The following is a 27,477-nucleotide window of genomic DNA, read 5'->3' as shown; positions in this document are numbered from 1 at the left end:
TAAGAGGAGCTTTGCATGCCTTAACTACCTGAGAGCGGAACCACAGAAAGCATGCAACATAACCCTTGCCTGTATTGTCCTGCACAACATCGCTACTAAGCGCAATGTCCCTCTCTGGGCTGATAATGATGCACCTGAGCCCCTTGGAGACCCTGACCAACCTCCTGCATTCTGCCAGAACGAGCAAACAGGACGTGCAACAAGGGACGCAATAGTTAGACACTATTTCTGATTTGGATTTGTTTTGGATTTCAAAAATCTGTGATTGCCATTCTTTGCATTTTTTTGGTTATTCTGTAATCATTGCATGCATCACTAATAAATATTCTAAAAACAAAAATATTTTCGATTGTGATTAATATATATATCAATTAGTGACAGAATAAAATTTATTGTTTTTGGTCCATTTTAACAGCTGTTTGGGGGATTATTTTATGAGGCCAAACTCTTTCTACTTTGCTGTAGGCCTGTACTGAAAGGCTGAATACGTTAAAGCCTACCTAATCACTGTAGCCTGATGGATGAACAAATAAAATTAAAACCTTATGAATAAATAGGATATCTTGTAAGATACTGCATGATCCAAATATAGTATTATTTGATACATTTTTAAAGTTTTCATTACATTTTGGGCATGAAATCCATGCTGAATCCACCCTTCTGATGGGATCAGTTTAATCCAGATTTTTTGGATCAAAGTGATCCAAATCCTACAAAAAAGTTCTGAAAAACCCAAAGTAAAGGTTTGATCCGGATCAAAACCAAGATTGGATTACATGATCTAATCCGATTATGTAATCCGTTTTTTCTTTTGAAAAACCCATTTTCAAGATTTGATCCAATCCGTTATCCAAAATCCTAGTGGATTACTTTTGAAAAACTGGGCCCTAATGTCACATAGTGATCTGATCACATCTGGAGTTGTCACTGATACAAGTTGTTAAACCTGTATTAGTGAATGTAGTAATATGCTTCAAAAATCCAGTGCTTTGTAAAATCCAGCAATGTTCTGATCAAATAATCTGTATTTCTACCTGTATTTTTTTTTTTTTTTTTAGACACACTGTTAAAGAAACATTTTAAAGTTCTATACTTAAAAGACAAGGGAAGATATCTGTATGAAATAAATAACGAGGTAGGGAGTATGAGACAGGTTTGCGGCAAAAGAAGGGATGGCACAATAATATCACGATTTCGCATTGAAACAATCGCTTTTTAAAACTGGTAAACACGACACAGGATTGTGCAGTATATGTGAAATTCCAGAAACAATCAAACATGTTCTTCTCTAATGTGCTGGTGATAATGAAGAAAGATCTCAGTTTATGGAGGAAATGAAGAATGCAGGAATAAAAAAGATAACTTTAAAGAGCTTGCTAGATGGTCATTTAACAGTGACTAAAGCATTATTGGAGTATCTAAAGAAAACTCATTTAATTAGACCACTTTAAAGGTTTTTTTTTCCCCTTCTACGTCAATGCTTCACACTCCACCCCAGTAGGTGGCGGAAATGCACCTAAAGCTGGTTTGCCAACCGCCATTAACTCCAAAGAAGAAGAGGAAGTTAAAAAAGAAACAGGAAGAAGCTGCAGTCACCATTATCGTCTTCTGTGTTTGTCTGTTTTCTGTCAGATTTAGAAAGTGTTATTGTAACAATTCTTCTTCTGTAGCATGAATTCGTAAATGAAATATATCGTTTAGACACGATCAGTATAATTAATCAGTTGATTTTCGCGGTCACTCATGAGGGTGTGTTTCAGAAATAACTGTTATTATAACTGTTATTAATAATACACATCCAAATCGGTTTTGTCTGGAATCCACAACAACATGAAGAAGATTTTCAGACCTGCTCTGTTTGTGTTACTAATGTGTGGTAAGTGTGTGATTTCTGATTATTCAACAACACTTTCACTTTCACTTTTACAAAAACCGTTATAAAGTTGGTTCGACGTTTGACATTTGTCAGAGATTCAGCCTTGGAAATCTTCAGTAGTTCTTTACCTATTGAGCACACTGACAAGAAACATACTGTGTTATAATTGTTTCCAGATGTAGAAGAAAACACACATTATGTTTGATTTGTTTTAATCTGTCTTAAGGTATTGTAACTGATGTGCGGTAAAGTTGGTTTTATGTTGGACATTCGTTAGACATTCGATCTTTATTTCAGCATTAATTGTTATGTAATCGAATAATAGTCATGGATCATGCTGTATCTTGTTCAGATCACGTTTAAAAGCACAATATCAAAATTAATAATAGTATTATTCGATGGAGTAACTGTTTTATGCATCTGAAGTGAAAAAGTCCTCACAAGGATCCTCAGTTGTGCACGTCAAGTTAGGGAGCGTCTCAAAAGTGCAAAGTCCACTTATAACCTTGGTTACATATGTGCATTTTACCTTAATAAAACAGTGATATCCTGATCCTTTTTACATGTGTAGCAAGTTGATTAAGTGCAGATAAGGATTATTTTTTAAATTTTAAATGATTAACGTATCTGTTATGAATATGTAGCCTAAGAAAACTGCATGCCTATAATGAACTAAATTTATTTAACGTTGTGGTTGTTTTATCTAAATGGCTCAAATCACCTACAATGTTTTTATACATACATACAGCATTAGATGAAAAAATATATATTTTGTGCATCTATTATACATTTTTGAAATCTTAAGTCCTATATAACTTCCTGGTCATGTGACCCGATGAGGTCACACCAGTTGTAATATCTTAACACAATCATGACACACATCATACACGACTTGGGTTTTGGAAATATGATTTTGTGTATTTTATGTGAATTTTTAAGATATTAAAATCTATTTAACTTCCTGCTTATGTGCACTCAAAAAAATGATTTTTCAGTTCTGTTCACTTTACCTAAACAATTCATGTTGAATTAATGCCATTGTGGCCATTTTTCATTTCAACATGATTGTGTTATGTTAACCTGACTTAAAACTGTCACGCGTTGGTTTAACATAAAGTTTTCATTTTAAAAGTACATGTTTCAATCACTTAGCTCAGTCGAACTGTTATGACTGAATTAAAAAAAATACACTCAAAAAATATTTCAGCCCTTAACTTAATTCAATTACATACAAAATTTCCATGCATTTGGATTACATAGTTTTAATTTAAACAAATCAAGTAAACTTAATGTAATTCAAATGCATCAGTCTTACGTAAATGAAACAGGTAAAGTTGATGTAATATTTCCCAGTGTTAAACAAACCCTGCTCAGTGTTCATGTGTTTCCACACTACAGAGTGTTCAAGTAGCATTGACACAGTGTTGGAGTTAAGGAGATCATTATGTCATGATTGACCAATAATGATCAACACCTGCTGTTTACAAGCAGAATCACAGAAGGAAAGAGAAACACAAGAATCAGACACAGCCAAAGATAAAATGAACTTAAATAAATGAAGACATTAAATCTCTGATTAAACAACTCCACAAACAACATTACAGATTGACTTGATTTCTGTCATATATCCACAAAATATTATTTCAGAACATCTAAACAGAGTTTTAGAAATTTGATTTATTTATTTATTTATTTTTTAAGTTTTATTTGACCTCACCATCATGGCGATCAGGGTTTACTTTAGTTGGACTCTTGACTTTTTTGTTTTAATTTTTTTGGTTGCTGTAATTATGTATATGAAGCACATTTATTACAGCAAAGTAAAAAAGCCAAAAAGAAGTCTGATCAGGTGTTCTTGGTTAGTTTTTATTGTTTGTTAAATCATTATCATCCAGTGGCACTGAACTATTATGGATTATCTATTATAGTTTATCTTACACATTAAACTTTGAAATCTACAGTATCCTTTTGACACACACAGACATCAAGATTCAGCATATTAATCTCAACAATGGTGACATTCAACAGCTGCATGCTGGGAGTCATGGGTGAGTTTTATAATCTGCTGTTACCCAGCATGCAGCTGTTGAATGTCACCATTGTTGAGATTCAAATGCTGATTCTTGATGTCTGTGTGTGTCAAACTGATTCTGTAGATTTCAATGTTTAGTGCATATGATGAACATCCATAATAGTTCATACGTCTATTGTGAAAATAATAGACTAACCATTGCATGAGATCAGTGCATCAGGCCACTGGATGATAATGATTTAACAAACAATAAAAGCTAACCAAAAGCACCTAATCCGACTTAGGCTTTTTTACTTTGCTGTAATAAATGTGGTTTATATACATAATTACAGTAGCCAAAAAAGTTAAAATAAAAAAATCAAAAGTCAAGAGTCCAACTAAAGTAAACCCTGTTCGCCATGATGGTGAGGTCAACTGAAACTTAAATAAATAAAACATCTAAACCTCTGTTTAGATGTTCTGAAATAATATTTGTGGATATATGACTGAAATCAAGTCAATCTGTAATGTTGTTTGTGGAGTTGTTTAATCAGAGATTTAATGTCTTCATTTATTTAAGTTCATTTTATCTTTGTCTGTGTCTGATTCCTGTGTTTCTCTTTCCTTCTGTGATTCTGCTTGTAAACAGCAGGTGTTGATCATTATTGGTCAATCATGACATAATGATCTCCTTAACTCCAACACTGTGTCAATGCTACTTGAACACTCTGTAGTGTGGAAACACATGAACACTGAGCAGGGTTTGTTTAACACTGGAACTATTACATAAACTTTACCTGTTTCATTTACGTAAGACTGATGCATTTGAATTACATTAAGTTTACTTGATTTAAGTAAGGGATAATGTATAGGCAGCCTGTAGTTATCGCAGAAATAAGCCCCGACAGTGTGATCAGGACCCGACGCGAAGCGGAGGGTCTTGTATCACGCTGAAGGGGCTTATTTCGCGATAACTACAGGCTGCCTGTACATTATCCCGCTTATTACACGGCTACTTGCCACATAAGGAAAAAAAACTGGACATGAATATGAATTTGAAACATTTTATTGTTATTGTATAGTACCGGCTATGCGTTATTACTTTGGAGCGGTTATTATTTGAAAAGAACGAACCTGCAAATGTCTCAACTGACCAATCAGAATCAAGCATTCCAGAGAGCCGTGTAATAAATAGATAGAAAATGTGTGTGCAATTGCATTACATAGTTTAAATTTAGAACTAAACATTTTCCAAGTGCATTTTCATTTTGAGTTTGAATCTTAAAAATAAGACTTCAGCATTTAGAACATTTACATAATGAATATGATATGTAGCTCGCAGGAAAATGAGGTTTATGAAATAAATATCACTTTCCTTTTCACAATTATGAAAACCAAAAAAAAAAAAAAAAATCTATATGTAAATTTGAAATCAAGATTCACATAACATTTGATAAAATAAAGAATATCATCGAAATGTCATTGTATGAGCAATTCCAAAATAAATAAAGATGTTTCAGAACAGATGGAATATCATTCCTAAGGCTTATAGGAGAACACTTATCTGCAGAAAATCTGTAAATCAACTTATGTAACTTTAACTTATCAATGTCACTTTTCTCATGTTGTTAGTTATCAGATATTTGCTAGATAATGACCAAACTTTCTTCAAAACGATTCTAGTTGAAGATTACATAAGGCACAGAAACAGACTCCTCCTGAAACAAAACTCTAATTTTCTCATTGTTTATTGATTTAGATGATGAAAGGCACTGTTTACTTTTATAAATATCTTACATAGATCCAATGAGTGACAGAGATTGGAGGGAAAAACAGACCTTAAAAGCATGAGAACTGCATGTGGCACTGCATCAGCAACAACTGCAAACTCTTTTGGACTAACAGGAATTTCATGCTTATCTAAGAATAGCTTATCTCAGTCTTTCAAAATTATCCATTTTGAAAGATTGAGATGCAAAAATACCATAAAAAAAGTAAAAAAAGAAAAGAGATGTGTGTTTATACAGTACATTCTTTTTATTCCAGATTAGATATGAGGTGTAAAATTGTGTTTAAAAATTAGGTTCCAAGCTAATAACATCTGCATATGCAAAAAGGGACAAATATGATATGGATTTTCATCATGCTTTAATTACACATTAATAAAAAACTTAAACCACCTGATACAGTTCTTTATCCAATTTATTATTATTTATTATTGTAAAGTCATAATGTGTGTCAGGATTGTGTGAAGATAATACAGCAGGTGTGACATGTTTGGGTGACACACTGTAAAAAATTGCAGTGTAAAATAACAGTAATTTACTGGCAGCTGAGGTCGCCAGCATTATACTGTTATTTTAAAGCTCTCTACCGTTAATTTACAGCTCTTCATTTTTACAGTATGTTACCGTTATTATACCATGTGGTAACTCATTTTATTTTGGAAACCGATTGCTTCAAACCATTTGAGTTTTAAAAAAAATATTGTTTATATGGTGTTAGTACAGTGAACTTATTTAATTTGAGTCCACTAAGAAGAAATATTTCTTAATATAAACCCACGAACACTTAAAGTGTAATAAAGAAGCAATCAACTTTTACTCAAATCTTTATAGATTGTCATTAACTAACAAAAGCACAAATTTGTGTAATAAAGTGCTTAGTAAAAAGATTGTCACTATATCAGCAATTCCACAATTACTGTCTTTAAACAAAGCAGCAAAACATCAGTGTTTGTGGCTCATCATTGCCTGAAGCACAAGCTCTACTCTCCAGCACAATGGAGACCCACAAAACTAAATTAAACTGACAGATCTCTCTTGAACAAAAACACATCAAATATTTACTCTCCTTACCAGTTAATGACTTTGCATCATTGTTTTTCTATGAACATTCACTAATATTTTAGTGAAAATAACTTGATTTGCTCGGTAAATCTGACTGTTGTGTTTTACAGTATATTACTGTTTTTTCTTGAATTAACAGTAATCTACTGGCAGCTCTGGTTGCCAGCATGTTACTGTTTTTCTACAGTGTGTTGCCGTAAATTAATTACAGTTTATTACTGTTAAATTACATTTCATGCTGTTTTTTTCCATCCTACATCTTTAACCCTTTAAAACCCACAGCAAAATCCTCAGTTTTAAATGAACACTTCTAATGTGTCAACACTACAGAGTGTTTGAGTAATACTGAATTAGTGCTGAAGTTAATGAGATAATTATATGATTGATCACGTTCTGATTGAGCATTAGTGATGAACACCAGCTGTTAACAAACAAAATCACTGAATGAAAGAAAAACACAAGAACAACTGACTTCAGCCACAGCCTTAGATGACATCAACTGAAATAAAAGAAGACATTAAATCTCTCAAGATCTGATTAAACTCCTAAAACAGCATTACCAGCTTCACTTATTACCACACTGACTTTATTTCTGTCAGACGTCTACAGAAGAGAGTTCAGAGGTTTAGATTTTTTTTCTTTTTCTTTCACTACCACGGTGGAGATCAGTGTTTACTTTAGTTGGGCTGTTGAACCTTGACCTTTTAAAATTAATTTTAGTTTAGTTGTTGTATTTATGTGTGTTTACAACATGCTTGTTATGACAAAAAAAAATGTAAGACTAGAAAAAATCTAGAAATGTTTATGGTTTGGTAATAACACAGATTTTATCCAGTGTCGTTCCTTTTATTGAATATTTATGCTAGATTTAAAAAAAAAAAAAAAAAAGCTTTGGTATAATTTAGATACATCAAGAATCATGGTATGAATCTCAACAATGGTGAGAACAAGTCATGGGTGAGGTTTTGTAGTGTGCTGATACCCAGCATGCATTGCAGCATGAAGCTTTCGATTGTCACCATTGTTGAGATTCATATGCTGATTCTTCATGTCTCTATTTGAGTATAAATGCTACAGTACTTTTAAATTTTAACTATTAAATTTTTATTTTTAGGTTTTCACATTACCAAAAAATCTCAGGCTGTAACACACTTGGTGAAAAAAAAAAACAACAACAAATAAACGCACTCTCAAAAATAGACTCTTAACGAGTCTCACAACCAGTTCAGTAGATGATGTTCATACCCAACTAGACACGCTGACATCAACTGACCAGCATTGCTGTAACTAATGCATCATAAAAACCCAGTTACAGCAAATATATCTCTCTTTAAATATCAAGAGTCAGGAGCCCAATTAAAGCAAACACTGATCTCCACAATGGTATCGTCAATCAAAACAATAAAACATCATCATCTAAACATCTGTTCATTCTCAATAAGATCTTCTATAGACATCTGACAGAAATAAAATCAGTCTGGTTAGAAATGCGTGAAGTTGGTAAAGCTGTGTGTTGAGTTGTTTAAATGTTCAGTTGATTTCATCTAAGGCTGTGGCTGAAGTCAGTTCTATAGTTCTTGTGTTTGTCTTGTTTCTCTTTCAATCAGTGATTCTGCTCATTAACAGCAGCTGTTCGTCAGTGTCTGAAGTCACTCATTAGTTTTCATTCTCTCTGTAAGGTGGACTATATTAGTAAACTCATGTAGGGAATAGTGAATGAGGGTGTAGAGTTTGATTTTAAACACAGTCTCTGAGTGTCGATTTTGAACGCTGTTAATTCACCATACATAGCAGCAGGCTACTTTTTCAAAAATGACAAATAATACCCAGAATGTTTTAATGGAAAACAGCATGTTACTGTCAAAATTTGGCAGTTTTTTTACAGTGATTTTTAACAGTGTAGAAAAAATCCTCAGTGTTGAGCCCTGACATGCAATGCAATGTTTACAAACAAAGATATCACTTATTGACATGTTTTTTCTCCAGATTAACTTCATAACATATTTGAGTGTTTGAAATACTTTTTTGTGATCAGATGTGGCTTCATATCACAGAATGAGTCAGAAATCATAATATTTTATAGTATTATAAAGGCTAGGTCGACTAGTATTGTATTATAAATATACTTTATCCCAGATGGCAACATAATGTCAGCCCAGATCAGGCCCACATCTGGCAGATGTGGCATGAAGATCTTGCCCACATGCAGCATGGAATGATGGCACTTGGGTGGACCGCTCCTGTTTGCCAGATCTGGGCCAAAAGCAGGCCACAGCAATGCCACATGTCAGCCAAGAGCCACAACCTTAGCTGAAATCAGCAGAAGATAAAAGACATTCAATCTCTGAAGATCTCAGAGGAGGAGGTTTAAACAACTCCACAAACAGTATTACCAGCTTCACGCATTACTGACCAGATTTACTTTATTTCTTTATTGAGAATTAGCACTAACATTAAATGTTCCACTTGAAGTCACCATGGTAGTGATTAACGTTTCCATTAATTAATTGGGCTCTTAACATTTACATTTAAGCATGTTTTATTTGACTGTTATGAAAGTGTGATTAAATATTATCACATAACTGCCTGTTTCACTGAAAACTTTTGAATGTAGTTGTTGTGTAGTTCAATGCTCTCTCATTGTAAAGCCTGCGTTTTTGCTGCTTGAGTTGCAAAATTAGTTTTGAAGTAATTAGTTTTGAAAATTTTGTTTAAACAAAGGACAAAATTTTGCCTAAAGATGACACACACAGATATCAGCCATCAGCATATGAATCTCAACAATGGTGACAAAACAATCGGATCAATTCTGGATATCACAAAAGGCTGCATAATTTATTCACGCTGTGATGCATGCTGGGAGTTTTGTACTGTGGTTCCCAGCATGCATTGCAACTTTGCACTTTCTGTTGTCACCATTGTTGAGGTTCACGTGTTGATTTATGATGGCTTCCCGGATTTTTTTTTTTTTAAACTGGTTGTGCAAGACTACAGAGAGTTTTGTACTACAAATGACTTGTTTCGGCAACATAATTGGAAAAGCCAAATGACTGTGAATCAGGCTGATTCATTCATACAACTTTCAATAGTTCTGTGAACACCTGATTTCATCTTGTTTTTATCGGTTATCTGTTAAAAATACCCAAGATTGTTTGAAGAACACAGACAAATCATATATTGTAGCAATCATATGTTTATTGTTTTCAAGTTTCCTCAGTTAATATCTCTGTATCTGCGTTTTATTCAGCTACAGCGATAACTGGATTAGAGATTCCTGAAACGTTGTCAGGTTTATTAATTCTGCTATAAAGCACATGTGGAGTTTCAGCGTAAGGGCGCCCTCCAGCTTCTGAATCAGAAAGAGCTTTTTATGGAGATAAAATAATGCCATAAAGAATTGCATGTGAAGAGCACACGTTGTGCAAGGTAACATAAGACTGTAAGCGTAAATTAAATTTAATGTAAATCGTGTTTCAAGCGTAAGAAAAAAATGATTTGCAGCATTTTACTGTTACTCGTAAGTGTAATTTATGTATTGTGAAACTGCAGCTTCATGCTTTCACAAAAGAAATGCGAACTGCATTCTTCTGACTTCCATTTCTCCGCGCTTACACTTTTGACACGTTCTTTTCACTAAAATACGGTCAAAAGCACTGCAAGCCTCTGAACAGTGATTTACACCTAAAAACAACAGTTTAAAGATCTGCAAAACAGATTGACTGTGTAGGACCAATCTGTATGTGTAAAAAACAAACTGTTGCAAATGTCTAAATGACTTGTGTATGTAGGACACAAAGTTGCTGAAATAATCCGATACGTACAGCTCCGTCTTTCTTTTTTCTGCGCTTACACTTTTGTCACGATTCTCTCACTCACTGAGTTTTGCAAGCGTGAGGGGGAGGGCGGGGCCACCACCTTTTTATAGCCAATCAAACGAGACTCTCACGGACTCCATTTACTCTTATCTGATTGGTTCAGTAAACACATCACACGACAAAACATTTATCTTCAGTTAGTTCTCGCTGTCCGTGGAATGGTACTTTTAATGTACACATACATTAAAATAAATAAATAAACAACTGTTGGAAACTCAGAAGCGAAGACCAGGAGACTCTTGGGTATCTTTAGCAGAATTCTTTATTGAGAATAGCTGCGTAGCTCTGCAGTCCTCAAAAGTCTGACTAAGGCAGTGATACATTGTAGTTTATATACATTTAGGGGGCAGTCCCCTGAAATGTAGACAAAGCACCTGGGTGACGATCCCAAACAAAGCATGCAAATGAAGTACTCAAGTGTAGCCAAGTGCCCCATTTACACCAGTCCTAATCCAATCATCATAACTACTCAAAGACTGGGCAGAGGCACCGAGAGCCATTACAAACAAAAGGTGAACATCTCAGTAATCTGGCTCATTTGACTTACAATAAAAGAACAGGAACTGGCAGGGACATCTTGCTACAAACTTTGCTTGAGAGAATCATTTGTCTGATAACCTCATATTTACCTTAAATGTTAAATACAATGTACTTTACCTTAGTTTTATTGTGATGTTATGTCAGAACATAGGATCAGCATATTTTCAACAGATTCTTAAATTTGTAATCCTACAGTCCCCCCCTTTGAGAGTTTTAATAACTGTCACATAATACAAATTTAAACACTTAAAAAGTTCTGTGTTGATTGTCTGTAGTCATGAACAGCATGCTGACACAGAAACAAACATGCTTCTAGGGTCCGTGAAGTTCTTACGGATAATAGTCTTTTCCGGTTGGAACTGTCATTTCCTCATGATGGGCATGGGTCATTTGTTGAATGAAACACTTGATACTGTGGACGCATAGATAGTATACCAGTAGGAAGAATAACAGCAGAATTGCTATTTCCTTGATCCACAGCCAGGGTTTACCTAACAGTTCTCCGAACCATGAAGAATTATCTTCAGTCATTTGGTGTAATTTTTCTGAAAGATCAAGAATGTCTCATTGGATTTTGTTCAAGTTCTCCGTTGGATCCATTAACCCGGTGCAGCATTCAGGGCCAATAATGGTGCAGGCTCCTCCTTGCATTGCAAGAATGTAATCCAAGGCCAGTCTGTTCTGTAAGATCATTATCTTGTGCGAAGCAAGAGTGTCCGTGATGTTACCTAGGGCCAAAGCTGTATCATTAGCTAGTTTCTGTATAGAATTCGATAAGCTTCTGACTTGATCCAGGGCCTGTATGACACCATAAGACGGGATTAAGGCTCCAAGAGTTCTTGACCACCATGTTTTTGTGACTAGAACGGCAATCTTAATCATTCTGATGGATGACTGAAGTTCTTTCATTTGATTCTCTGCGTTGTGTGTTTTTTTTTATGTTCTGTCGTCCGTGACAGTTGGCTCGGCAGTGGGTCTAGTTGTCCTTTAAAGTTTGTAGCTTCATACACAGGTGAGGGGGTCGATGTGTATGGGTCTCGGGACAGCCATCAAGGGGTATCTGCACAGAGTAAGAAAGAAAACAAAAGACGACAGAGCAGTATTTGTTGTAAAAGGCTGCAAACAATAGAGTTGTAGCCTCTGTTCAATCTGAGTCTAGTCTTGTTGTTCCTTCTTTCCCTAGTTCTTAATTCCCGTGACACCTAAAGGACAGTGAGGTAAGGATGGACTAGTGGATGGGGAAGGCCTATGAGGAAGTCTTCACCTCAGGGTTGGCCCCCGAAGCCTGTTGCATTCGGTTCTTCCCTGGGCTCCTCACTGGTCTGTGTGTCCTATCCTATCCCTGTAGGTGGGGGAACAACTTTACAGTGTGACACATGAGTCCAGGTTTTCCTTCCCTGACACAATACTGCAGCTGCTGTAATCAACATCACTTGATGTGGTCCGTGCCACTTAGGCTCTAATGGTTTGTTTTTGAATGACTTTATCATAACCCACTGACCTGGGATGATTGTGTGTCCACCTTCTGGTGGATTCTGCCAACATGACTCAACTCTTTCTCTGGAATTCTGTACTGCCTTTGTAAGGTTTTCACAATAAGTGATCAGGGCATCTGAGGCAATGTGCACATCAGCATTTCTAAGATCAATCACACCTGGCATCTGCATTGGGCGTCCTGTAATAATCTCATGAGGGCTTAGACCTACTGATCTGTTAGGTGATGCTCTCAGACTACACAGTACCGCTGGCAGCGCTTCAACCCATACTACTCCTTCCTGATGCGTTTTGCTTAGCCTGGTTTTGATTGATCTGTTTGCACGTTCGACTTGCGCCAATGCTTGTGGCCTATAAGGACAGTGAAGATTCCAGTTTATTTTCAACATTTTAGACACTTCCTTGACTACCTGTCCTGTGAAGTGGGTTCCTTGATCTGAGTCAATGCTATCTGGTAATCCCCATCTGGGAATGAAGTCAGTGACAAGACATTTAGCAGTATGTGCAGCTGTGGCACGCCCTGTTGGATAAGCTTCTATCCATCTTGAGAACTTGTCTATCACTATCAAAATGACAGTTTTTCCCTTACAAGGAGGCAATGATATGTAATCAACTTGCAGGTGACGAAACGGTCCTGGTGGAGCTGGGGTATGTGTTGCTGCTGTAGTTGTTGCTGGCACATCATTATTTTTTTGACATGTAACCCAGTCAACAATTTGATCTCACATTGATCTCACCATGTGGTCACAATGTGACGTAACAGTGAGCTAAAAGTGTAACCTCACAGCGTCCTCAATGTGTGCTCACACTATGATCACAATGTGAAGTCAAAGTGCCCTCACTGCACGGAGACTAGGTACCCAGCATGCATTGCTGCAGGAAGCTTTTGATTGTCACCATTGTTGAGATTCATACACTGATTCTTGATGTTTCTCTGTTTTTTCATGACATGGCAGTTTAAAATGTTTGACTTATACTTTCAAATTTCTTCATAACTTGCTATACTCTATAAACAAAGAGCTATTATAATTGACTGCATACTGAATCTAGGTGATGATTGTGTTGTTATCATTAATAATCCCTTCTTGGTATTCCTTGCTGTAACAAACGTGAAAAAAACTGTGAACAAAAGATCAATCAGTTTTGCCATAATCAGAGAGATGATGAAAAAATAAAGTTCATCTTAATTTAGACACACAGACATGAAGAATCAGTGTGAGAATCACAACAACGGTGACCATCAAAAAGCATGTTGTAGCCAATCAGAACTCATTCATGACTCCCATCATGCATTGCGGCATGAATAAATTATGAGAGTTCAGAGTTGATCTGTTTATCTGAATATGCCGTCCGTCACCATTGTTGAGATTCATGGGCTGGTTCTTGATGTCTATGTGTGCCTAGGTCAAATACTTTTTTTTTGAACAGGTTGTAAAAAAAAAAAACTTTCCAAGATGTATAGGAAGTGCTGGATCTTCTGTGGATTGTCAAAGCAATTACAATAAGCAAAAAAAACTAACTTAGAGGTTATACTCTAGGTGATTTACATCAAACAATGAATATATTAAAACATAATCAGCTGGTGACTTGAGCTTTTGGCTTGTCTGGCTGTTTCAACTCAAATACAGCAGCCAAACAAAATCTAGTATTAAAGATTTAAGGGTCAAGAGCCCAACTAATGCAAACATTGACCACTATAATGGTTGCTTAAAAATTTTGGTTTTCTCCTTTGGTGATTCTGCTTATTAACATCAGGTGTCTTCAATAATGATCAATCATCACTTCGTTAATCACCTAATTATATCATTACCTTCAACACTGCTTCAGTGTTTATATGTGTCCACACTCAGAGTGTTAAATTAACACTGGGGATTTTGCTGTGTATGTTTGGAGAAGGTTCTTATAACATAAATTTGTTATCTGGGTGTGCACTCATACTGTGAGCTCATCATGTGACACCACTGTGATAGTGTTGAGAAACAGGAAGTAGAATGTCCCCTGGTGACCGATATTTGCAGTGCCTCCTCTCAACCTGCACAACATTTTGAATTCACAATGAACTCACATATTACTCACACTCTTGAGTATCACACAATGAGAATGATGTGATGTCACTGTGAACATCGCATGATCTGACGTGTTGACTGGGAACGCATCTCTTGACTGTTTCAGTGGCTACATTTCTGAATTTTGGATTCCAACATTGATTTGAGAACCTGTGATTCATTGTTGCTGGATCACTGTGACCCAAATTGTGTATTTGTTGAGCCAAATATGGCAGCAGTGATTCGGGAGCAAAGTATTTTCCTCCTTTGGTCCAGCAACCAGATGAATCCACTGTGGCTCCTTTGTCTAACCATGTCCATGCTTCATATAAAGGAACGTCTTTGTACAGATCAATGATTGATTTAGGAGGCAGAATTGTCTTCTGTGCTGTACTACCTGAACACACCTGTACATTTGCATATGAACAAGCCTGTTTAGCAGCTACATCAGCAAGAGCATTACCTTTAGCTTCCGTAGTATTAGTTGTGAGATGTGCTTTCACTTTAATCACAGCTAATTTCTTTATTTCTTTGGCATCTTACATTTACAGTCTGTCCTAACACCATTCCTGATGAGGCCTGAAGAGCTAGATGAACTGCCTGTACTGCTCTGAGACATGGGCCCATACCTTGAGCGACTATGTCAAGTTTGCCAGAATAGTAATGAATTGGGCGTAAATTGCCCCCATGATCTTGCATTAGACATGCAGTCATAAAGCCTAAGTGTTCATGAACATAAAGCACAAAGGGCCTGTCAGATTGGGCAATTCCTAATGCTGGCGCTTGACATAGTGCTCTCTTCAAATCATTGAAAGCTTTGAGGTGAATTTCTTCCATACAAACTGTATCGGAATCTCTAACCTGACCTTTCAACAAGTCGTAGAGGGGCTGAGCAATCGAGGCATAGTCTTCAATCCAAGGTCTACAGTAATCTGCTGTTCCTAAAAATGATCTTAGTGTTTTAATTTTAGTAGGCGGAGGTATTGCTTTGACTGAAGTGACTTGATCCTGTGTAATGGATCTATTTCCTGTACCAATTGTTTGACCCAGAAATGTAACTTGATTTTTACCAATTTGAGCTTTGTGAAAGCTACATTTGTGTCCTTTTTTCTGCAAATAGTCCAACAATGCTGTCAATTCAGTTTGATGTACCTCATGATCTGTTGAGGCAAATAAAATATCATCGATATATTGAATCATAGTGGACTGTTTGACTGGACATTCTGGGTCACACAAATCACGTCTGAGAGCCTGATGGTATATGGTTGGGGAATTTTGAAATCCCTGTGGCAAACGTGTCCACTGATATTGTTCATAGTCAACTGTGAAAGCTAACCATGGCTGGCTGTCAGCGTGCAAGGGTACAGAAAAGAATCCATTAGACATATCAATTACTGAAAAAAACTTACAATCTAATGGTAAGCCATTACAAATTGTAGATGGATCGGCTACTAGGGGGGTGATTTTTTTCAGTATGCTTATTGGCTACTCTGTAGTCTATTGTGAGTCTCCATGACCCATTGGCTTTCTTGATGGGCCATATAGGTGAATTACAGGGACTGTTGGTTTTAACGAGCACTCCTTGTTTCAGCAATTTTTCTACAATAGGTTTGACTCCCTGTATAGCTTCCTTACTGATCGGGTATTGTTTGGTAATAGGAGGGGTGGTTCCTGTTAATTTGGCTGGTTCCACACCTGTGAGAAACCCGCAATCATCTTTGTCTTTAGCCCAAATTGGATGATTCTGTAAGAAAGCATACTCAGGAGTGATTGCATTACTGGTAGAAACTTGTGCTGAAGCAATTTTTATGCTAGCAGATTCTGAGGACATGTCTAAAGTTAAATGTACTTGTCTCAGTAGATCCATGCCTAGAATTGCACCTGTATTTAATGGAGCACATAACAATTTTGTAGTCAGAGTTTTCGGGCCTAATTGTACCTCTATGGGCGGAGTTTCATACAAAACAGAATCTTCACCTACTACACCAGTTAAACAAAGTTTTGTTTTCTTGTACGGAATGTTTAAATCTTTAGCCAATTTTGTAGGAACTACTGTGATTTCTGCACCTGTATCAAGCAAAAAGTCAATCTCTTTCTCTTGTATGCTACCTTTCACAAAAATTCTTTTGTCATTGTGATGTATTACAGGGGAAAGGTAGCTACTCACAGCCCCAACAATTAGTTTTTTTTTCCTGCTCTTTTTGTGCTCTTAGAAGAGCCTGAGCGAGCTGTCCTAACATTTCACTGGTCACTAGTGGAACTACTTCAGGGTTGTAGGCGGGCTGAGAAGGAGCAGAATTATGCATAGCATTTCTTTTATTATCTTGCAACTTCTTCCTACACTCTTTCTCCCAATGTCCTAGTTTTCCACAATAATTGCATTTCCCTTCTTTTTTTAGACCATCTCTTGTCTCGATTTGTTGTGCTAAACGTAGCTGCTGCTACTCTCACTTTTGCCTTAACATCAGAATCTCTTTCCCAAGTAGCTAACGTGTCTAAGTTACTTCTGAGAGTTTTGTTAGACCAAGTTAGATCTAGGAATGTCAAGGCTTTTCTGTACTCAGCTACAAGGCCATCTGACCAGATGCGGACTAAGGGTCCCTTGTCATCTAGCACACTTTCAGGATCCTCAACTATTCCACTGTAAGTTACAGCTGTCTGACAGAATCTTTCACTGTATTCATTCACAGTTTCTTCTTTCCTTTGCAAACAGTTAGTGATTCTGGACCAGTCTATTTTGGGTCCCATGATATTCTTTAGAATTTTCAAAACACCGTCTCTCAAATCCGCTTTACTGGCATGTTGTAGTTCAGAAGTAACAGCAGACTCAAAACTGTTGAATTCAGATTCAGTTAGAATTTGTGACATCAGCTGTGTGACTTCTACTAACGACATGTCGTAGAGACGCATTTTGCTAATCAGTGCTCTTCTAAATTCACAAAAATGTGTGCGTGCTGAGGGTAAGCCCTGGGACAATCTCTCTATATCTTTAGGTTCCAGCATTTTTGCAATTGCTTGAACCTGGACAACAGCAGAGTTGGGAGGAACACTTTCAATTCCCTCAATTCCCTGAGATCTTCTCCTACCCACATAGCAATTGACATCTGGTCCAGCTCTGGGCCAAGCAAGGAGTTACACTCGGCCCAAGTGCAGCAAAGAATTACGGCCCTTGTTTGGCCCAGATCTGGACTACAGACGTGAGCCACACATGAGCCATAACTGGCCCAAATCTCAGCCAAATAGTAACTTATAATCAGCCCTGAACTGGGCCAGAACAAGTTTTAATAGTAATACACAATCTCAGCCTTCAGTAAACCACATAGAGACCAGTCTTAAACCAGAAACCCCAAAACTGAGCCATGTCTAAAGGTGTACCTGTGTTTTACTGCTTATTGATGGATCCATGGCTGAGTTGGTTTTTGTTTTCCTTTTTTAGGCTCAGTTTTGGGGTTTCTGGTTAAAGACTGGACTCTATGTGGTTTACTGAAGGCTTGATTGGGTCCCAGATAGCAAGAGAGTAGTGGAAAACAGTTGATTTGTCAATGTTAATGTCATTAAATCAATTAATGTTGAAAAAATGTTGACATTTCAACAAACCACCATTACTGTGATCAGTGATTGCTTTAGTTGGGTTCTTTTTCTGTGTTATAGTGGTGTTTTGATGTAAACACTTATGCTACTGAAAAGAGATGTTTTAAAATTGAGTTAAAGTAGTAAGTACTTTTTGGAATGGGTGTCAACCACGAATACAGTTGAGAAACAATTCTAAATAATATTGATGAATGTTATTACTGATGTAAGTCTTCTGTATCACAAATGCAAAAAAAAAAATCTGTGGTAATAAATGAAAAGATGTAGGTATGAACACTCAACATACAAACCGCAACAATGGTGACAATCACCAAACTAATTCAGATCAACTGCAATGCATGCTGGGAATCATGAATGACTTTTTACTATATTGATACCCTACATGCATTTCTGCATAGAATTTTCTGTTGCTGATTGTCACCATCGTTGAGTTTCATACACTGATTCTTGATGTCTAATTGATTCAGTAACTTAAAGATTTTTTTTTTTTTTTTTTTTTTTTAATATTCTGTTAATTCCTAAAAGTATGATACGGTTTTATTCAGCTTTAATCTCACGTTCATGAGATTAATAGATGTTCTCAAATAATATTAGTGGATATATTACAGAAATCAAGTCAATCTGTAATGTTGTTTGTGAAGTTGTTTAATCAGAGATTTAATGTCTTCATTTATTTAAGTTCATTTTCTCTTTGGCTGTGGCTGATTCTTGTGTTTCTCTTTCCTTCTGTGATTCTGCTTGTAAACAGCAGGTGTTGATCATTATTGGTCAATCATGACATAATGATCTCCTTAACTCCAACACTGTGTCAATGCTACTTGAACACTCTGTAGTGTGGAAACACATGAACACTGAGCAGGGTTTGTTTAACACTGGGAAATATTACATCAACTTTACCTGTTTCATTTACGTAAGACTGATGCATTTGAATCACATTAAGTTTACTTGATTTGTTTAAATTAAAACTATGTAATCTAAATGCATGGAAAAGATGTATGTAATTGAATTAAGTTAAGGGCTGAATTATTTTTTTGAGTGTAATATAGCCTAATATATAACTGATGTTAAACATTACAAAATGATATGTGACAATGCTCAACAATAGTATCAGAGTGCTATACTTTTGATAAAACCTTTTTATTATGACAATAAAGCTACATAAATCTGAATTTGACAATTTTTCAGACCATGTCTGTGTTTATTGTATTTAACAATCAATTTATACTTTGACATTTTTGAAGAGTTTGAAAATATTTAGTAAAATCCCCTTAAATTACAATATGTTAAAGTGAAAAATAAATAAATAAATATTACTATATATGAAGAGTTCAGATGCAAAAGTCCCTAAATCCATCTGACATTTTCTTTAAAACATGCACTTTTATCAGGCTCAGATGTACAGGTTTCTATGTAAGTACTGGTTCTTCTGATTGGGCTGAGGCTGGATTTTAGCGAGTTTGAAGTAAAATTATTTGATGGATGTATAATATGTCGAGAGCATTCACTCACCATCATTATCTCAATTTTGACACATATGGCTTTTCGCTGGTTTTGTATCTGGACTCTTCATATATTCACTATAAAGAACCAAATTTTAGTTAAAAAATGGAGTCGTCCCTGATCAGTAGACAGGTGAAAGTATGCATGTTATTATAAATGATAAATGATAAATGATGCTGCTAGTGCAGATTCTAGGGTGTCTTTAACACTAGAACCGCCAGGGGTCGCTGTACACCTAAAACCTCCAGAGGGTAAATTTTACCCAAGCACATGACTACTGTTTTGATACGCCTAAAGAACATTTGATTTCACTGTATTATGACACTGTTTTCATAAAGAAGTGTCTACACTCAAAAAAATATTTCAGCCCTTAACGTAATTCAATTACGTACATCTTTTCCATGCATTTAGATTACATAGTTTTAATTTAAACAAATCAAGTAAACTTAATGTGATTCAAATGCATCAGTCTTACGTAAATGAAACAGGTAAAGTTGATGTAATATTTCCCAGTGTTAAACAAACCCTGCTCAGTGTTCATGTGTTTCCACACTACAGAGTGTTCAAGTAGCATTGACACAGTGTTGGAGTTAAGGAGATCATTATGTCATGATTGACCAATAATGATCAACACCTGCTGTTTACAAGCAGAATCACAGAAGGAAAGAGAAACACAAGAATTAGACAAAGCCAAAGATAAAATGAACTTAAATAAATGAAGACATTAAATCTCTGATTAAACAACTCCACAAACAACATTACAGATTGACTTGATTTCTGTCATATATCCACAAATATTATTTCAGAACGTCTAAACAGAGGTTTAGATGTTTTATTTATTTATTTATTTTTTTTACGTTTCAGTTGACCTCACCATCATGGCGATCAGGGTTTACTTTAGTTGGACTCTTGACTTTTGTTTTTTTTGGCTGCTGTAATTGTGTGTATAAAGCACATCTATTACAGCAAAATAAAAAAATCAAAAAAAAAAGTCCCTTGACTTTCTTAGTTCAGTTTTTTTTATTTTCTGTGGTTGCTGTATTTGTGTTTGTAGAGCACGTTTGTTATAGCAACAAACAACCAACAAAAAAAAAGAGTTTTATTAAATGTTCTTGGTTAATTATTATTGATGTACACCTTCAATAATAATCAAACAAGAACATTTAATAAATCATCATCCAGTGGCCTGATTTGCTGATATCATTCTGTGGTTTACGTTTTGGTTTCATGATATCTACAGTAGTCACATGAAATGTTACTATTATTACTTCAAGATCTCCAGTGTTACTTAAACACACACAGACATCAAGATTCAGCATATTAATCTCAACAATGGTGACATTCAACAGCTGCATGCTGGGAGTCATGGGTGAGTTTTATAATCTGCTGTTACCCAGCATGCAGCTGTTGAATGTCACCATTGTTGAGATTCAAATGCTGATTCTTGATGTCTGTGTGTGTCAAAAGGATACAGTAGATTTCAAAGTTTAATGTTTAAGATAAACTATAATAGATAATCCATAATAGTTCACACACCTGTTGTAAACATTATGAAAATAATAGACTAACCGCATGAGATCAGTGCATCAGGCCACTGGATGATAATGATTTCACAACCAAAAAAAAATTTACCAAAAACACCAAATCAGACTTTTTTTTTTGACTTTTTTATTTTGCTGTAATAGATGTGCTTTATACACACAATTACAGCAGCCAAAAAAACAGAACAAAAGTCAAGAGTCCAACTAAAGTAAACCCTGATCGCCATGATGGTGAGGTCAACTGAAACGTAAAAAAAATAAATAAATAAATAAAACATCTAAACCTCTGTTTAGACGTTCTGAAATAATATTTGTGGATATATGACAGAAATCAAGTCAAACTGTAATGTTGTTTGTGGAGTTGTTTAATCAGAGATTTAATGTCTTCATTTATTTAAGTTCATTTTATCTTTGGCTGTGGCTGATTCTTGTGTTTCTCTTTCCTTCTGTGGTTCTGCTTGTAAACAGCAGGTGTTGATCATTATTGGTCAATCATGACATAATGATCTCCTTAACTCCAACACTGTGTCAATGCTACTTGAACACTCTGTAGTGTGGAAACACATGAACACTGAGCAGGGTTTGTTTAACACTGGGAAATATTACGTCAACTTTACCTGTTTCATTTACGTAAGACTGATGCATTTGAATCACATTAAGTTTAATTGATCTGTTTAAATTAAAACTATGTAATCTAAATGCATGGAAATGTTGTACGCAATTGAATTACATAAAGTAGAAGTTTAGGCTGAAATATTTTTTTGAGTGTAGAGTCATAATTGATGTATAGTCATCAACTATATTTTTGTCCTGTTGTTTTATGTTCAAGGCTGTTTATGCGGCTACAGTCACTTTTCATAACAGTCAATATAAGATAAACAAGCCTACACTGACATAGACAATTAAAAGGAAGTAACAACATATTTGGGTGGTGTAATATTATAATTCAATGTCATTAATCAATATAATAAGATATTATATATTATATATATTATACTTTATTTAAATAACTGAAATAGCCTATAGACAATAATGTGTGATAATGATTCAACACACTGCATGATGCCATGATAAATTCAAGCAGTGCTTCACCTAATTAGTTATTAATTTAAATATATTTTATTTAAATTATATAATTTATTATTTAAATAAGAGAACAACACCAAATAAACTTAATCCAAAAAAAAAAAAAAAAAAAAAAAGTTTTATTCATTAAACCATTGATCAGAGTATTTTTTATTTTTTTTTTTTCGGGAAACAGCAGACTAAATGGCAACACAGTAGCGAGCAATAAACAATAGAAATGGCAAAACAAAAATAAAATAATTAATTTAAAGTTTGAAAAATATGAGTAATATTAGGCTAAAACATCTAAATATGAGATCACAGACGTCAGATGCTGACTCAGACCAATGACATTTAGTGCTTCTAACCTCTTCAGCATCCATAAATCACCTTCTGTTACTAATTTTGACTTTATTTATGAATCTCAACTGCTAATTCAGTGAGTAAAAGGCGCTGCCTAGCAATGTAGTTACAATTAAAACATAAGTAGCAAGATAATGACAGCAAGAAAATATAGGCATAATATAAATGCCACGTTTTTTGATCTTTTTTATCTAAGCCATTTTTAGAGAATTGTACATTACACCATTTTAGTAAAAGTCAATGACTGCGAGACTTGAATGTTTTATTCAAAGTCTGTTATGTAGACTACATTTAAAAAAGCCACGGGTAAAATATACATCAAAGTATCATCAAAATTACAATGTTACAGTAAACTATCATGTATTGCCTGTTGAGGAGGAAAAGGACACAGCGTGTTTTCATTTTATTTTATTTTATTTTGTTTTTTTTAATGTATGTCTATATAAAAGGTACCATTCCACCGGCAGCGAGAACTAAATGAAGATAAATGATTTGGAGTGTGATGTGTTTACTGAACCAATCAGATAAGAGTAAATGGAGTCCGCCAGAGTCTTGTTTGATTGGCTACAAAAAGGTGGTGGCCCCGCCCTCCCCCTCACACTTGCAAAACTGAGTGAGAGAATCGTGACAAAAGTGTAAGCGCAGAAAAAAGAAAGACGGAGCTGTACATATCGGATTATTTCAGCAACTTTGTGTCCTACATACACAACAGTCATTTAGACATTTGCAACAGTTTGTTTTTTACACATATAGATTGGTCCTACACAGTCAATCTGTTTTGCAGATCTTTAAACTGTTGTTTTTGTGTGCAAATCACTGTTCACAGTCTTGCAGTACTTTTGACCGTATTTTAGAGAAAACAAAGTGTAAGCGCAGGGAAATGGAAGTCGGAAGAATGCAGATCATATTTATTTTGTGAAAACATGAAGCTGCAGTTTCACAACACATGAATTAAACTTACGAGTAACAGTAAAATACTGCAAATCTTTTTTTTTCTTACGCTTGAAACACGATTTACACTTTCACAAAGCTTCTCTTGCGCATGTAAATTTAATTTACACTTACAGTCTTATGTACACTTGAACAACGTGTACTCTTCACATGTAAATCTTTATGGCATTATTTTATCTCCATACCTTTTATTGCCGAGAGTGTTTCACACACAAGGAATTCATCTTGGTGTTTGGAGCTTCCAGAAATATAAACAATTTAATTTACATTCCAGTGAATCAAACAGTCATTACATTACGTGTGTACTCAGTAATGCTCACAACACCCTATTATCTTCAGTAAAAATAGGAAAGGCAGTGCTTTTCTCTAAAGAAATAGGATTCCCTGAATTATCATTATTGCAGTAAATATCTGAAATTATTGTGATACATTTTTAAGACCATATGGCCCATCACTAAACACAAACACCATTAACATCTTTACTTATTACAGACACCACTTTCACTTGATTTCTGCCATCTGTCTAAGATCTTATTGAGAATTAACACAAAAGAGTTGTGGAATTATTTATTTATGCTCTTCTATTGAAAAATATAAAAATAAAAAAAATAAAATAAAAATATCAAAAAATAGTTTACATGATAATAATAATGTTAAAGACTAGGGCTGTGACGGTGGCAGATTTTTTCCACCGCGATGGTAATGGACCAACTACCATCAGTGGTGCGGTGTTGAGATTATATATATTTAAAAATTTATATATATATATTATATAATTTTGAAACACAAAAAATGAGGCTCAAAAATTAACAAACATGCGTGTTTATTTCAGCCTACAAAACACTAAAGTAAATATCAAAGAAATTATACAATTAAACAAAAAAGTAGCACAAAAATATTAAACAAACATTTGTTGCATAAATTCGTATCAACCTCGCCTAACCATTGTCTGACAGCTTATCAAAATTACCGGCCTGAGTCCGACTGGAGCCTGAGTCTTCTCTTTCTTTCCCATTACACTGTTGCATCCATAAAAATAACTCAGTTTTGTTTTTAATAGGAATGTGGTTATGTTTGTTTATGTTTGGATCATTTTTTGTTTGTTAAATTAAGGTTTTTGCTTTTTAAAGTAATGACCAAGCGGCCAGAGGCAGGCAGTGAGTTGATCACAGCCTATCTTTGATCAATTTTGCCTTCTCAAATCATCACGACTTGCCTAAAATAAAATCTTCAAAAAATTCATATGTGGATTGTTGATGTCTCTGTGTGTCTTACTGATACAGTAAGTAAAGATTTATAGATTTTAAAAATGCTTGGTAAGGTCTATGTAACGCCAAGCCAGCAGAGGGAGCCCTCAGCCCAGGACTGCCTGCATGCTCCCTCTGCTGCTTCTACTGCTACTTCCTGTTTGGCAGTATTTAAGGACTCACCATGTGCTCACACCTTTGTGAGGTATTGCCAGTTAACCTGCCTTACCGAGCAATGTATATCACTCTGTTGGATTATCTGTTGCTGTTTTGCTTTGTCTCTGGATTTCTGAGTTTACGGATTACCCTTGTTTGGATTGTTTGCCTGTGTGGACTGCTAACAAGGTTTGACCTATTTCTGTCTCTGACTATCGCTCTCTGGACTACCCCTGCTGCTACGTTTGTTATATTGGACTGATTCCCCGGTATCTGACCCACTGCCTTGATTAACCTCTCTGCTGCTCGGATTACGTTTGTGTTGTGTTGCTTATGGACTGCCTTACCAGTTTACTGACCCTCTGCCTGTTTAATTGTACACTACTGCTGTTAATAAACTTCCGCATATGGTTTCAACTTCCGCCTCAGCGTCCACGTTACAGTCTAACAGTGTATTGAAGATTATATGAACATTAATGCACCTGTGTTTAGTAAACTTCAGTACAATTCATTTAGAGTTTGTCTGCAATACATTTGGTGTTGGTCAGTACATGATAAACAATTATTTCCTGACAGTAAAATGTTCATTTTTAAAAGTCTGAAATTAGTATCGTGAAGTATTTATATGGAAATATATAACATAAAATGTAATATAACAGTAAATGTTATTTCATATTTCAAAGACAACGTAAGCAATTATGGAAGTACATATAAAGAGTTCAGATGCAAAACCAGCTAAAAGCCATCTCGGTCAAAATTGAGATAATGATGGTGAGTGAATGCTCTCGACACATATTATACATCCATCAAATACTTTTACTTCAAACTCACTAAAATCCAGGCTCAGCCCAATCAGAAGAACCAGTACTTACATAGAAACCTATACAAAGTAGCCAGAAAAAAATGCTCATTTTAAAGAAAGACGTCAGATGGATTTAGCTGGTTTTGCATCTGAACTCTTTATATGAAGATGTGTTAAAGCCCAAGTGAAGAGTCTCCCAGTGAGCAGCACTGCACAGGTATCATCATGATATCAATCCAGTGCAGCAGAATAACTCTGCTGAGAACTGCCTAAAACAGCTTTTCTCAACTGTTGAATTTCCTGTGCTGATCCCAATGCTTTATCCAGTCCACTGTCAATCCCACAATGCCCTGCGTAAGCTTGACACTAGGAATGAAGTAAAAACGCCTGCTCTGCATTAATGGACAGACACTGTCAGACTGTTGCTGTGACATGATGATGACAATTACATCTGTTCACTGTCATTAACAGCTGTTTGATCTGTTTGTGTTTGTTCTGCAGGTGTGTTTGGTGCTGATGAAGATAAACTGAAGGCAGTGATGGAGGGAGATTCTGTCACTCTAAACCCTGATCCTGCTCAAACACAGGGATTTATTGAGATACAGTGGCGGTTTAAAGATAACAAGAGTCCCATTGCTTATACTGATGAAAGAAAGCAAACATATCCTGAAGATGAGTTATTCAGAGACAGACTGAAACTGAACCAGACAGGATCTTTGACCATCACAAACATCAAAACCAAACACTCTGGACTTTATCGTCTAAAGATCGACCTCAACAGTGGACCCTTATATGTGGATTACACTGTTACTGTCAGTGGTGAGGAGATCATTCATGTGCTGCTATAAGAATTATATGAGAATTATGAGTCAAAGTAACTGACTGCATATTGTACATGTCAAAATATATGTTTTAAATAATCCACGTGTCATATGCTGTGACCACAAGAACAACTAATAAACATTATATTGTAGTGCTTGTAAAAGGGTAAAAGTCTGTTTAATCTTTGTCTGTGAATCTGATTCTTGTAGAGTCTCCGTCTGTTATTGATGCTGTTAAAGGTGAAATGAAGATGGAGTCAGTGACAGAGGGAGATCGTGTCACTCTTCAGACTGATGTTACTAAACTACATGGAGATGAGCTGATAGTGTGGAGGTTTGGAGATGAAGGGAAACTCATAGCTAAAACTGATATAGAGGCTAAGAGCTCACCGTTATATGAACCTGATGAGAGATTGAGAGACAGACTGGAGCTGGATCATCAGACTGGATCTCTGATCATCACAAACAGCAGAATCACAGACTCTGGACTCTATAGAGTGAAGATCAGCAGCAGCAAACAGACTCTATACAAGAGATTCACTGTTACTGTCAGTGGTGAGGAACACAAGCTTTCTGAGAGAATGATTGTTCATCAGCTGTGAACACATTACATTACATTAATACACTCATTATGAGAAATCAAACTGTTCCTTATAAAATACTTGTGTAAACTGATGCTTACAGTAACTTAAAGATCTCATAACTTCTTCCTCAATCAGAACTATTATTAGCTAAAACAGCTTGTGAACT

The 27,477-nt window shown here is 35.6% G+C and overlaps 1 protein-coding gene across 1 annotated transcript; it reads left to right on the top strand.

The window, feature by feature from the left end:
* The first annotated feature begins 1,573 nt into the window (after positions 1–1,573).
* On the top strand, positions 1,574–27,366 carry LOC127159789 (uncharacterized). The gene is made up of 3 exons (XM_051102545.1): positions 1,574–1,876; positions 26,408–26,725; positions 26,938–27,366. The coding sequence occupies exons 1-3, from the start codon at positions 1,831–1,833 to the stop codon at positions 27,327–27,329; spliced, it is 756 nt and encodes a 251-aa protein (XP_050958502.1). The 5' UTR covers positions 1,574–1,830; the 3' UTR covers positions 27,330–27,366.
* Positions 27,367–27,477: the final 111 nt, after the last annotated feature.

Source organism: Labeo rohita, unplaced genomic scaffold (assembly GCF_022985175.1).
Source record: "Labeo rohita strain BAU-BD-2019 unplaced genomic scaffold, IGBB_LRoh.1.0 scaffold_250, whole genome shotgun sequence".
Taxonomy (NCBI): Eukaryota; Metazoa; Chordata; class Actinopteri; order Cypriniformes; family Cyprinidae; genus Labeo; species Labeo rohita.
Note: the sequence above shows the minus strand (reverse complement) of the source record. Positions and strands in the feature narration are given on the sequence as shown.

Bases quoted from the DNA above. Each gene is read 5' to 3' on its own strand.
- LOC127159789 (XM_051102545.1), top strand. From the start codon at position 1,831: ATGAAGAAGATTTTCAGACCTGCTCTGTTTGTGTTACTAATGTGTG. The intron at 1,877-26,407 runs GTAAGTGTGTGA...TTTGTTCTGCAG, and splicing joins GTTTGTGTTACTAATGTGTG to GTGTGTTTGGTGCTGATGAA. The intron at 26,726-26,937 runs GTGAGGAGATCA...TGATTCTTGTAG, and splicing joins TTACACTGTTACTGTCAGTG to AGTCTCCGTCTGTTATTGAT.